Source organism: Astatotilapia calliptera, chromosome 16, assembly GCF_900246225.1.
Source record: "Astatotilapia calliptera chromosome 16, fAstCal1.2, whole genome shotgun sequence".
Lineage (NCBI taxonomy): Eukaryota > Metazoa > Chordata > Actinopteri > Cichliformes > Cichlidae > Astatotilapia > Astatotilapia calliptera.
In genome coordinates this window covers 29590595-29604118 of record NC_039317.1, presented here as the reverse complement: position 1 = coordinate 29604118, position 13524 = coordinate 29590595, and the positions used below count along the sequence as shown (strand labels likewise).

The 13524-nt window shown below is 39.3% G+C and overlaps 1 protein-coding gene across 1 annotated transcript; it reads right to left on the bottom strand.

Annotated features, from left to right (window-relative positions):
* Window positions 1-4437: 4437 nt before the first annotated feature.
* ormdl1 (ORMDL sphingolipid biosynthesis regulator 1) lies at window positions 4438-13228 on the bottom strand. Its single transcript, XM_026145012.1, has 4 exons — window positions 13090-13228; window positions 11300-11479; window positions 8543-8694; window positions 4438-7647 (listed from the first exon to the last, which is right to left on the bottom strand). The coding sequence occupies exons 2-4, from the start codon at window positions 11471-11473 to the stop codon at window positions 7512-7514; spliced, it is 462 nt and encodes a 153-aa protein (XP_026000797.1). The 5' UTR covers window positions 11474-11479; window positions 13090-13228; the 3' UTR covers window positions 4438-7511.
* Window positions 13229-13524: the final 296 nt, after the last annotated feature.

The window sequence follows — 13524 nt, the reverse complement described above, 5'->3', positions numbered from 1 at the left end:
AGAAATTTGTTTAACATTTAAACCTATTTTCTGCATGAAATTTCCCCTTGTGGGACTAATAAAGGTATATCGATTCAATTCAATTCCAGCATATAAAATTAAATATTTTTTGTGTGCAAGTAAAACACAGCAAAAAAAATAAATAAAACCAAAGATTTAACAGCACTAAGTCCTGTTGCTCTTAAATCTATTTTCACCTGTTTAGCAGGAGAGGGGCTGGTGGAGGTTTGCCCGGTGCCGCAGCGGTCATGTCAGTGGGGGGGATCCGGGGGTTTCTCTGTGAATTTCACGTTTCCATGGCAGAGTGCTTGGGGCTTGCTCAGATTTGAAGTTTAATTTTTTTGCTGTAGTGAGAAGTTTTCTTTTCACGCAGACTTTACAGTGAACGCTAAGATTTTTGTCACTTTTTATGGAATCAAACTCAAAGTAATGTCAGTACGTCCAAGCCTTAAACTCTGCATGGTCGAGTTTGTAGAGTGTGTAGATCAATCCATTGTTGATCTACACACGCCTGTTGCTACCACAGATATCTCACACATGTACGTCATCGTCATGAGACACTCTCACAAACAAAATCATGGTTTAGTAACGCAGTAGCGCAGCATGCTTATGAGAAAGTAACAGTAATCTAATTACTTTTTTGCAACAGTAATACCTTACGTTACTCGTTACTTGAAAAAGTAATCAGATTACAGTAATGCTTAACGTGCTACTTCTTATCTCTGTTCCTGACGCAGTCCAGCTGATGTACCCGTTGCACCCTGCTGCACACTTATAATGACTGCAGCTACTTTACCTCATGAACAGTAAACAGAGAAAATCACAGAGTGCATACTTAGGAACATCTCCCCGCGGGACCGGATATGCTCTGAAATGGAGACCAGGTGATGCAGGCTGTCCATCTCAGTCGTCGAGGTTAATGGAACCTGTGGGGGCAACGATCTGATAATGTACCGGTAAAAGGAAATGAAAGCTCATTAGTGAAGTATGCAGGGCTGTTGGATGGAGCTCATCACTCAAGGGAATTCAGGTGAGTCATAAAGGGACAGAAAAAGAAACAAACTTCAAAACTTTGACTCCAGTCAAATGTGGAAACAACGGCAACAACCAAACTTCTGGTCATCTAAGCTACACATTTTGACGCTGATACTCAAACTGATCATTTATTAACATTTATTTGCAAGATAACTTTAGTATATTTAATAAAGCCATGCAAATCTTTACCATCTTTTTATGAATATTTATCAAGTTACAGGCCCTCAAAGTATGTGGGAGTTGGCTCTTTTTAATTCTCCTCAGTTTTCCAGCAATTTGCAACCTTATTCTTACTTATAGGAGATGTCCAGATGACAGGAGGACACAGGACGAATCAAGCTAGAAGATGAGCCTTGCATGCAAATTCATCGAAGGAGATCTATCACAGCTGCCCATGCCACATGGTGCTATTACCCTCGAATGTTTACCCTGCATACACTTTTTGAAGTTTTCTCCAGTGAATTATCAGAAACCGGGTCAGACATCCAGGGTAGCAATGCTAGTTTCTGCTCTTTTACTTCATGCATATTAAACTGGTGCAGTTTACTGAAAGGTTTAATGGATTTAAACCTCCCACGCACACGTCCAAACCATCTCAGACTATCTTTACTACCTCTGCTCCTTGCACCATCACATTTCCATTGGTCTCCCTGTCGTTCACACATGTATTCTGTCTAGCTTCTATTAGACTTTCATTCCTCTTCTCTCCACACCTCCACCTTTCCAGGCTCTCTTCAAATTGCTTTCCATTCTTAGTGCAGATCACAGTGGTTTCTGCAAACCTAACAGTCCACGGAGGCTCCTGGCTGAACTCACCTGTCAGACTGCCCATCACCACTGTAAACAAGAAAAGGCTCAGAACAGATCACTGATATAATCCCTTGAAACTAAGTCACTTGTGCTGCACACCTCACACTCCTCATACTTCTCTGCCACTTCCTCATGCAGTACATCAGTTCCTCTCCTGGTACTTCTCCATCAACACTGTCAAAGCAAACATCACAGCTTTAGTGCTTTCTCAGCTGATGGTCACTCCTCTTTGCTGACCGTACAAATCAAATAAATAATAAAGAATTATTTTATTTCAGCATCAGAGACAGGGGTTTAGCACAGAACTCTGGCTCTTTAACATAAACAGCCTCAGTGGAGATCCCTTCTTTTCGTGATCTCCTACCCAGTAATTTAATACATCTACAATAACTCTGCAGAGTTTGATGTTAACTGCAAAAATAATTGAATTTGAATCTCAATTTCAAATTTGGATTCTCAAAGGTAAATGTACATGATTGGCTGAAACAGAAAATGTGTGCTTCTACAATAGAACACAAAGCAAAAGCAAACCAAGCAAACTCCTTGAATCACTACCTGATGATGTGTCTGCGTGGAAAAAGTCACAGGTGCCCCACGCACACCTTAAGTTTCCTGGAGGTAGAGTCTGGATGACTTAAAAAAAAAATACAAAAACATTAAATTTGACACACAGAAGGTGAGGAGCTTCTCATTTGAAACAACTGAAAGCGAGCCGGTCCGGTGAGTCGGCGCATCCATCCAGTGCACAATGACACACTGAAATCACCAATGTAAATGCGGTGACTAAGGAAGGCTTCGGGAACGAGGTGAACACACTGGACAAAAGATATGTTATTCCTGCACTTATTTCACTCGCCATAGTGGGAAGACCTATGCTGCATGCAAAACATCACAGAAGGAAATAAAAGAGATCTCAATAGTGTTCTGCCATGATATTCATTCATAGGGCTGATAGCAGTTTATGTATATTTTAGTCAAGTTCAGTATGCAGTCCACTCTGTTGCGTTACTTGTAAATTTATTTTAAAAGAAATATACCTCAATCATGTGCTATGAAAGATGTCTGAATCTTTGTGTTGATCATCATGTCAGTTTTATAGCAAAAAGTGCTTTTCAGTCAGGCGCATTTCATTCCTTATCTCCAAAAAAAGCCAGTTTCAATATACACGAAAAGCTGAAAGGTGCGTTTTGCTATATTAACGGATTGTTGGGTAAAGTAAAAATCAGTGAATTGTAAATTATTGATGATTCGTCTCATAAGTCACGACACTGCTTTTACCTCCATAAACTGCCTTTATAAGAGGAAATTATCAGTATTGGTATTGGCAATACTCGTCCTGTAATTTCTTTTTTTCATATTGCATTGATACAAAAATTCGAAGTATTGCACAGCACTACCGTTAGTTTTGTTTTGTTTTTTTTACCCATTAGCTCAGAATAGTAAAAAATACTTCAGTAGGGGACTGAAGTATACATTAGTGAAAAGGATGATTCGGCGTTTTCTGCTTTGGTCTTATCTGATTGCAGAAACTGTTTCTCTACTATGCTAGAAACAATCCTCATGTGTTATGTAACATATTTATACATCGTCACCCATAAACCAGCTCCGGGTTAAAACACTGAACTGCTGTTACTGCTATTATTACATTTAATCTAAAGTTGCAAAACCAGTGAGTGCTCAGATGTGCTCGTCTCCATCTAGTGGTCAATTTTATTTACTGCAAATACATTCATTCATTCCAACTTCAGTTAGAGGAAAGTTCTGGAGAAAATCACAAGCAGTATTTCTTTGATATTTATTTGATTAGTTTTAATTTAGAATTTAGACTCAAATTACACCGATGATTTAGATTCAGAAAAAGACACGGTGGCTGCAGAATAACCCTGACACCTTCACTGTAGCTGAAATAGACAGGTACTTCTATTGCTTTTCTACTCTGAGCACTTTCTTACTACCAATTTTGTTCACTCAGTCCTACAAGTGTTTTTAACCCAACATTCACACAAGGATGGAGCAACTCCGGTGTCTTGCCCAAGGATACTCTGGAGTAGCTGGGTATCAAACCAGTGACCTTCCAGTTAGTAGAGCTGCTTTATTTATGTAAGAGATTATGAAGATCTCATGAACTCATGTGAAGTTATAGAGAGGGTGTATCACTAATATAGGTCATCTCAGGCTGTTGAAATCTTCTGGTTGTGAGGGAAAAGTTGACCTAAAAAAGAAGGGGCTAAAATTTCTTGCTTCGGACAGGGGATAAACCCAGGATGAGATAAATATGGATTATTTTGAACTGAATAATAAAATCTACGGATGAAGACATGCAGGTAGAAGTAAACAGAATAGCTCCTATTTAATATGCCTTTATGTAGATGAAACCTGATAGCTCTGTGACGATAGCACTCCTAAACAAAGGTATCCAATACAGCTGATTATTACTCTTCAGGCACTGAAGAGTAACATCTGTGAAATTCTGATAAGTCCTGAAAGAATTCCTCATTTCTCAGCTTATACTTTTGTGGCAAAGTACCTGAGAGCCTCATTGTAGTCGTCAACTTCAGAAACTCGACGAAGCAATTAAGACGTGAGACGGAGTAGACGGAGGGCAAACATTTTAATAAGATTAAGAACCAGAAATATCAAGTACTACAAGCTATGGCCAAACAAAGTAGGACTCGCTGCCTCAATTATAGCCAAAAAAAACAACAAAAACAAATCAAATAATCCCTCAAAGTATGAAGAGAGTGGCTACATGAGTGTAAGTTCATCACAAAGACACTGGAGCTCCCTCAGTAAACACTTAATCTGACAACAATAATCTGTCTCATTTCTACATAAAGGACATAATATTCACTCACACATTCACTCACACGCACTCACAAAGAGTACAATGAGAAACGCCTGCTGTTCTGATTGGTTACAAATGATTCACAAAGGAAATCATGCACCTGAAGAGCTTGATTCTGTTCTTCCTCAGCACGAAAATGTCTGACACCCGTTACAAAACCAGACTGTACCGGTAAACAGCGAGCCATGGGCTCCTACCCTCACGAAGTAAGACATATTTGAAAAATACATTTGCAACATCTTTGTGACTAGAAACACAATTTGCATCACTGTGTGTGAGATGAGAGCAAAGAAAGGAAGAAAAGTAAACTCAGCCTAAAGCCTCACTGATGCCTGGGCCCGCCCAGGTCGACGCAGGCCGAAAATACATCATTAAATATTCACATAAGTTAGTAATGCGTATGGCATCCTGTCATGTACAGACATATCATCTTTAAACCAGAGGGATGCACCACAAAGCAAACTGAACACAGCCAGGCCTCCTTTCAGAGATAACAGGTGTCATGAAGGTGAGATGTGTTTATCCCGACTCTGTGTTGAAGAAAAAAGGAGCAGATCACACTGAGCAGTGAAGACTTTACGATAATTACTACAGCCAAACATCAGGCCAGAAAGAAAGTTTCTTACAAAGATGGGACTCAATACAAAAGTTCTGAATCTCTGCCCATGAAAAAAAAAAATGAAACCATTCCCTTTGACATTGCCTCCTCATGCACGCTGATTTTTGATCGCTCCGTGGAAGTCTCGACTCCTCACACCGTTTCTGTATCATGTCCTGAATCACTCCCAGTTCGCCTGAATCGCAGCTTTTTCCACTTTCATTTCAGTTTGCGTCTGTGCAAGTATGTGCTGTTGCCATCTTAGCTTTATGACACCACGAGGATGGGCTGGATCTGACCAACTCCTGTAGCACTGGCTTGTCATTCACATAACTATAGCCTCTGACCCTGATGGGGAGCTTAATTTAAAAAAACAAAAAACAAAAAACCCAAAACTGCATGTTTTAAATATTTAAAAGTAGAAAGTGTAGTAAGTGGATGAATTAGGGGGAGGGGAGGGTAATTATTCCAAATATTTCCACAAAATCTGGCTTCTTTATGCAGCCAGATTACTCGACCATTAAAAGACTGCAGATATAAGGCACTAATGCACTGGCTTCATGTTTCAGACATGGAAGCAATGGTCATCTCTTCTGTACAGCTTCGGCTAATTTGCTTTCTGCCACACACGCTTTAGGATGTCTGACTTCAGGAGGTAAAAAGTGCTATACAAAACCCAATGCATGTGCAAAAAAGATGAAGCCTCCACAGGGTAAGAAATGTTACATATAGATTTCACTGCTTTAGCTGCATGTTGTTTGTCTTGTGTAGTTGTAGTTGAGCAAAAAGCTAGACTATGCAGGTAAACAATGTAAGGCAACTAGTCAGAACTGCTTGCAACTGAACCAAAACTTGTAGGGGTTTTCCCCCGCACCTTCATTCCCATTGTGGCACTTCCTGAACAAAACATATTGTGACTCACAAATGCTTGGATGAAGAGCAAATATTCAGCGAATTTACATTTCTTCATTTCTGAGTAAAGCGAGCAATGCAACTGCTCTGACCAACCACATTTCAAGACGTTAAATTACCTCTCTAAATCTGAGGAAATTTGAGACTAATAAAAACTAGGGATGCCTTTTCAGATTCAGACAACCTTCAAAATCAGTCTGCAGGAACCCTGTTCTAGTTGCCCCCTTCACTCATTGTCAACTTTTCCAAACAACTTTGCGTGATCTTTTCCTTCCTTTCTACCACCGCCATGAGAGTTCTACCTTAAAACCCGTCTTTCATTTCAGCAGGTTTGTGAAGTCATTATTCCACAGTATTTCTTGCAGTGGATCGGATATTTTATATGGGAATAAAAATAACGATGGGCAGAATCTCTGAATCATTGGTGAACCACTGGTCAACTGCAGGTACTGCCTTCCAATTCGGGTTACGTCGTTGTTTCTAAGTTTGTGCCAGTAGGATTTATTTATGGGGTGGAAATGCATGGAACAAGTTCTAGGATTTCGCGATCTAAAACTAGCCATAGTGGTGTCCAAGGAAACAATTTTGAAGGAGAGATCAGCAAACATTAAAGATATTAAGAATTTTGATTAACATGGGCAGAGCTGTGGAGCTTTGCGATCACACACTGCTCAGTGTTTTCTCTTTGCTGCAGTTTATTCCTAACACAACTCAGGAAGTGCATTCAGGCCTGACCCTGTCCCATAACAAAGGATGAAAATCACTTGAGTTTTTGGCCATTTCAAAGTGGAAGTAAGTTTACTGACTGAATATTAGACAAATCAGTGTTCTACTCTGCTTTACATCAGCAGGAAATTATGAACAAACATAAAAGCACGTTTTCTGCATTGCCAGCCTAATGCATTTAAATCCCTGTTGCTGTAACAGTTTGTTCAACTAAAACTGCACAGCTTCTTTGGGGGCATTACAAACACACGGCTCAACAGGTTTTGCATATATAACCTCAGCTGAAAATCTGTACTGCTCATTAACAGATAATGTTACACAAAAACTTTGAATGTAGCCTCTGCCCAGAGCTGAGTCATCTGGTTTAAAAAAAAAACAACAAAAAACAAAACAAAAAACAGAGCTACCTTCATGACGCTGAAAACTCTTTAGGCTCAACGTACCTCGTTTCGTAGTGCACCCCTCTGGTGTTACTATACGACAACAGCGGCCGTTACACAAACTGTATGACTTGGTACACACATCGGCGGTACAGACTACACAGGAATTAGCTTCAGTTGCTGAGAGGCGCAGCATTTACAATTATTAATACTTGTTGATGCCAAGAATTCTGACTCCATGCAGCTGTGGCAGTTTGGGGATCAGGACACTCAGAAGCGAGGCAGTGTTGATGACAAAGTGTGTTGTGTTGTATTTTGTATAGAAACTTGCCAGGAAGTATCTGTAAAGGTGGGAAAAAAAAGACAGTGTGTTAGAAATACATTGCAGCATTTTGGTTTCAATCAAATAAAAATAGATAAATAAATACAACGCCTCCTAAAGTAAGTCACTTTCCACAGACACAAAAAGTAAAACATTTTTTCCAGTCTGCCACTGGGCTCTATGAATAGTTTCCCGTCTTTCACACTATCATAACAACTATACAGTACAGAACTATGTCACCAGCATAAAAACGGACATCATAGTTGGTCAATGTGAATGAGACTGGACCCAATACTGAACCCTGTGGAACTCCCCTAATCACGTAAAATGGTTCAGGTAATAAAGTCCTGAAACCATTTATAGGATAAAAATAAAAGACACACATATCCTCTGCTCAGGCCCAGAAATGCTTAGATGTTTTTATTTTCAGGGACAGTCTCTTTGACTCACATGTGGAAGCTGAGATGTGCAGCCAGGCTTCACCTCAGCCAACTGAAGTCACTGAGCTGTACCTCTCCACAGAGTTTGTGCCTTCCAGAGAATTGTGTGTTAATTATCTGTTAATTAATACCGTTTTCTGTGGAGTTACTAGGATGTGGAGTCTACCACCAATGGCTAATGGTTTACTATTGTACAACCATAGAAACTAAGAGGTTTTTTGTGGCACGCTGTAAACATCTTATTTCTGCTGTAGAGCATTTTAACATGGGAGTCTGTGTCACTGTTGGAGCCAGGCTCAAACGGGCATTCATGGATTCAAAATCTTTGGTAGTTCCATGTCACTAGTATCATTTTCCTAGAAGTTTCCACTTGGCATTCTCTCACACATGGTAATGTCCACAGAACTATCAGGGTTGGAGGTACATGTCTAAAGACAACAGGTTCAGAAAGAATCATTGGTATATAATACGTACAGAATAATTGGGGAGATGGTGAAGAACTTTCTAGATGAGGTGAACTGAACGCCATAGTCGAGCTGCTCCCAGTGAGTAAGAAGTCTGGCTTTTCCTTGGTCAGGGGTCTCAAAAGGGGTGCCTTTGACTGCATGCATGAAGACATACATTCCCTGTGGAGTGGAAACTGCGGTCAATAGTGTACTGACAGACTGGCCAAAAAGAAATGTGATGTCCTCTTATTGTCAACTATGAGGGCAATCTCAAAAGTAGGTCTCCTATTGTTTTAGAAATACAACCCATTTATTTTCCATAATATTTACATCATTTTAAAGCTTGAAGACTTATTTATTTTTCCTACATAATCACCATTTCGGTCGATGCAGTTTTACAATGCCCATGTCGATCTCCTGGCAAACTTTTGTTGGAACTTCATCACCCACCCACCCTACAGTCTGGACTTCAGACCCAGTGACTACCACCTGTTCCCAAAGTTGAAAGAACATTTGTCCAGTAGGCAATTCTGCAGCGGCCGTGAGCAGGTAATGACATGGGCATTGTAAAACTGCCACAGCGTCTACAACAATGCATCGACCAAAATGTTGATTATGTAGAAAAATAAGTCTTCAAGCTTTAAAATGATGCGAATATTATGGAAAATAAATGGTTGTTTGTATTTCCCAAAAAATAAATACCTTACTTTTGGGATTCCCCTCGTAAGTTAGCCATCTTGGGAGGTTCTAATTACATGTCTGTGTCCAAAACACTGGAGCTTTAGATGGAAAAAGCTGCAATACAGAGGGAAATGTAATGAAACTGAAGCGCTGACATACGGCCAAGAAATAATCACCACACTGATGGTGTATTGTGGTGGAAAACAATAGGCTATAGTTGACCTCAGCCGCTACTGTTAATAGCCTTCCTTATTGGCTGTGATACACAATCCTTGAGCTCAAACTGTTCAATGACGTCACCCACATCAACTCTCTTCATTTGAGGCCAGCCATGCAGCAATGAAAGGTCACTCTTGTCAGACTTTGAGGCATGGGGAAATTATCATAATAGGTCAGTCATCAGGCTGTCAGAAGGAAAACCGCCTTAAGACAAAACAGGGTTCCTGAATCAAACTGATAAGCGTTAGAAATCAGAATTAACACAAAACTTTCTTGAAATAATATAGAGGATAGCTCAGTAGGTAGAGTGGTGGCCCATGATCGGAAGGTCGGGGGTTCGACTCCACTGAACGGCTACCCTGAGGTACCCCTGAGCAAGGTACCGTCCCTACACACTGCTCCCCGGGCGCTGCACTGGTGGCTGCCCACTGCTTCACTGGGTGAATGGGTTAAATGCAGAGGAACTATTTCCCTATGGGGACTAACACGCACACTTTACACTATTACATAGAATTTAATGCTTTTCTTGCCAAACAAAGAAAATTATTTTTTAATTATTTATTTATTTTAACTATAGACTGTTGGTTAGAACAAAACAAGGATTTTGAAGACCTCACTTTGATCTGTTAAATTTAAAAATGTTAACTTTGTTGTTTATTAACCCTCTAATAAAAGAAAATGTATTCAAATTAAATTTTGGAGGCGAATACTTTTTCAGTCTTTTGACCAATGTGGCTTTTTCAGGACCAATACAGATCCTTAGTAAACTTGGAGACAAATAAACAAAATCAGCATCTGACCTCACCATCCCACTTATGTAAAAATAATCAAAAAGACAACGTGATATATTTTGACACCACTAGAATCTTAAAAAACATAGCAAGATAAATAGACATACTGTATAGTAAAATATCAGTACATCGTCCTGCTCAGAGAAGGCCTTCAGTAGATGACCACAGCTGCATTATTTGACCATTTTTCTGTGACATGTGGCCATTACTAACCAGATTATAGAAATCTGATATTATCAAAGATGTAGGGCTCTGTTCCATCTTAAAAGAAAAAAAACAAAACAAAGAAAACGCATCACTGTCAGTATTTTTCCTGAGTACTTGTTAAAAATAAACAAATGCAAATAAATTTTAGAGACTTTAATATCCAGTGAAGTGGACTTTTCAGGGAAACTGCGAGAGATGGTTTTCATTAATATTTATAAGATATAAGAGAAACTTTAGCAGTGGATGAATTCTACTTTGAGCACATGCTGATTTTCCTGTTGCTTTGGGGACGTTGCTAATGGAAATAAAAGTTAATCCACGAGATCCTCATGTCTTTGGACACAGCAAGTGCAAGATTTGGAATCAGAGCTGCTGCTGAAACAGGTTAACGAAAGCGTGTCACATGTGAGTGAGTGTTGGCAAACCTGAAATAAACTACTGCTCAACCCACCAGGTCAGTCTGGGCTGTAACTCAGAGCATTTCCTGCAAGACATTTGGAGCGTGAACAGACTGAAAATCATGACCAAACCACTGCAGTTTAGCTGGCTTGTCCAGCGCCTGTGTGAAATACAGCAGCTGGAAGTCAGAGATGTCATATTTCATTCATTCATTCATTTATTCATTCATTTTCAGGCACAACAAATACCTATATTGAACATAAAATACACAAAACAAAAAACAAAACTTGCCTGAAAAAGGAGTTTATGCAATGCAATTCAAAGCATTGAATTGCATTCTTTCCCCCCCCCTCAATCATATTTTTTGTTGCTCCTTTTGGCACCATCTAAACAGCCTTTCTCTATGTAGAAAAACCCCTGAACAGCCTGGTTTGTTTCTGAAGCTCAGATAGCAGCACTGACACAGCATGAGAGAAAACTGAACTTACTAAGTTGTGAATGACATTTGTTAGAGTCCACACCACGGGCACGCTGAAGAAGGGTATGCTCAGGAGCACGATGTGAAGCACACCAACACCAAGTGCGTAGGTCAGCCAAATCCCTCGACTGTTCATCACTCGGGTGTTTGGGTTCACCTCGCTGTGAGCCACACCCACATTCATCCTGGTCTGTGGACAGAAAGAAATTCACAAAATCACTTCTGTTATACACATTATAAAAAAAAGCTATTCCACCTGTTTTGTGTTAAAAAACCTGGAGGTTGAATGTTTAAACTGAATTCAAAGAGCTGAGCATCGAGGTGGAGAGAAACTGATTGCAGGGATTTAGGGGTGGAGTTGTATTTATAGATAACACCACCATAATCCAGCATCACTAATCCACCTCTTATTGAGTATGTTCACCCCATGTCTAAATGGGTACCTCTGATGCGTTTTGCTAAAAAATAAATAAATAAATAAATAAATGAATAAATCCAACTTTTTAAAATGAGAGTTTCCTCACACTTAACTCCTCCGTGAAACTCACTGTAATCTATTGTGTTTAGTCTCATTTACATTTACTAATTTTAAGTTCTTAGACAACAGTGAAGGTTTGTTGCAGTTCAGTGGCAGAAACTTTTAATCTGACTGCATTTTAACATGGACAAAAAGAAAAAACAAAAACTCCACAAAAACAATCAAATTCAATAGGATGGTCAACTATGATCAACACTCAGCCCCTTTAATAGATACACCAGTCAAAACACTCATTAAGACGAATATCGGTAAATTAGCCAGAAATGCATTTAGACATATTTAAAAAATGTCCACAAAACCATTTCTAGTGTTTACAGAAGACGTTCCAAAAATGAAAAAAAAAAAAAAGACTCCAGAGAAAATATCTGGTTGATATGGTTGAAATATCTGCTTCGAGCTGACAACAGCAACTTAAAAACAACACTAACTCAAATAATTATCACAGTTATCCACAAGAGCATCTCTGATTACAAAAAATGTCCAATCTTTAAAAAGGTAATACCGAATGTATCTAATAAAGTGGCTGATAATTAGATAAATCACAGTAACAGCATGTACCGGGTTTAGCTCTGAAAAAACAAGCTGACTGTAACTGTATGAATTTTATCTCTATATGGTGCAGCTGTTATTTTGAAAATCAAATTACACTATCAAAGTATGTCTGTAGTACTTGGTATAACAATAACGGGGGTGGAGGGCCTTATGTAACTGGTTAAACTTTGGCCTCTGACACACTTTCTAAATAGATAAAGGACAGATCAGAGCTCAAGTTGTTATTAAACAGCTAGCAGAGTCCAGTAAGTGCATCGTTATTTTAACGGACAAATGACATATATACAGCACTGAGTGCGGCGGTTAATGACTCAAATTTTAATATTAGTCTCAAATAGTGTTCACTGTGGTCATTAACTGCTGCTCTTGTCAGCAGACATGCAAATGATATTACAGAAAGACCCAGGAAAAAAAAAGTCACTATCTGCTTAACTTTTGTGTAACAGCACACCACACTAGCCTTAAAATCACCCAGGAGGCACCAAGTCAACTTATGTTCACTGCACTTGTTATGAAACTGGTGTAAACCTGGTATTTAGCAGCAACCCAACCCTCACAAATAGTTGTATAAACAAGGAACGCCTCCCTTGATTGTTTTTTCCCAGGATATAGCCGGACCCCCGAACAACCACTCTTCCTAAACCAAGTTGAATTCAATTAAATACAAAAAGGAAAAGAAACCTCCGACAATCCCAGAGTGCGAGACTTACAGCTAGTAGCAAGCAGTGAAGGTATTTGCACGAACAAACTGCTGCAAGAGAAACGCTTTTTCCTCCTGTTGTGCTCAGCTCCCAGACAGTGCAGACGGCACGACGTAGACGGACACCACCGGAAGTAGACGCGGATTTAGGGAGTTTTTACCCGGAGTATTTTTAACTCCACGGTTTGACTTGTAAGGCCGTTTCCCCGCCCCCTAACGGCTCACACCAATCAATACGCCAATGAATAAATACTATGGGAATACATGTTATTTATTTAATGTTTAAATACATTTATTTAAATGTATTTAAATTCATAAATTATTTAAATATTAATTTAATATTTAAATATTAATTTTTATTTTTTATTTTTATTTTTCATAACAAGTGCAGTGAACATAAGTTAACTTGGTGCTTCCTGGGTGATTTTAAGGCTAGTGTGGCGTG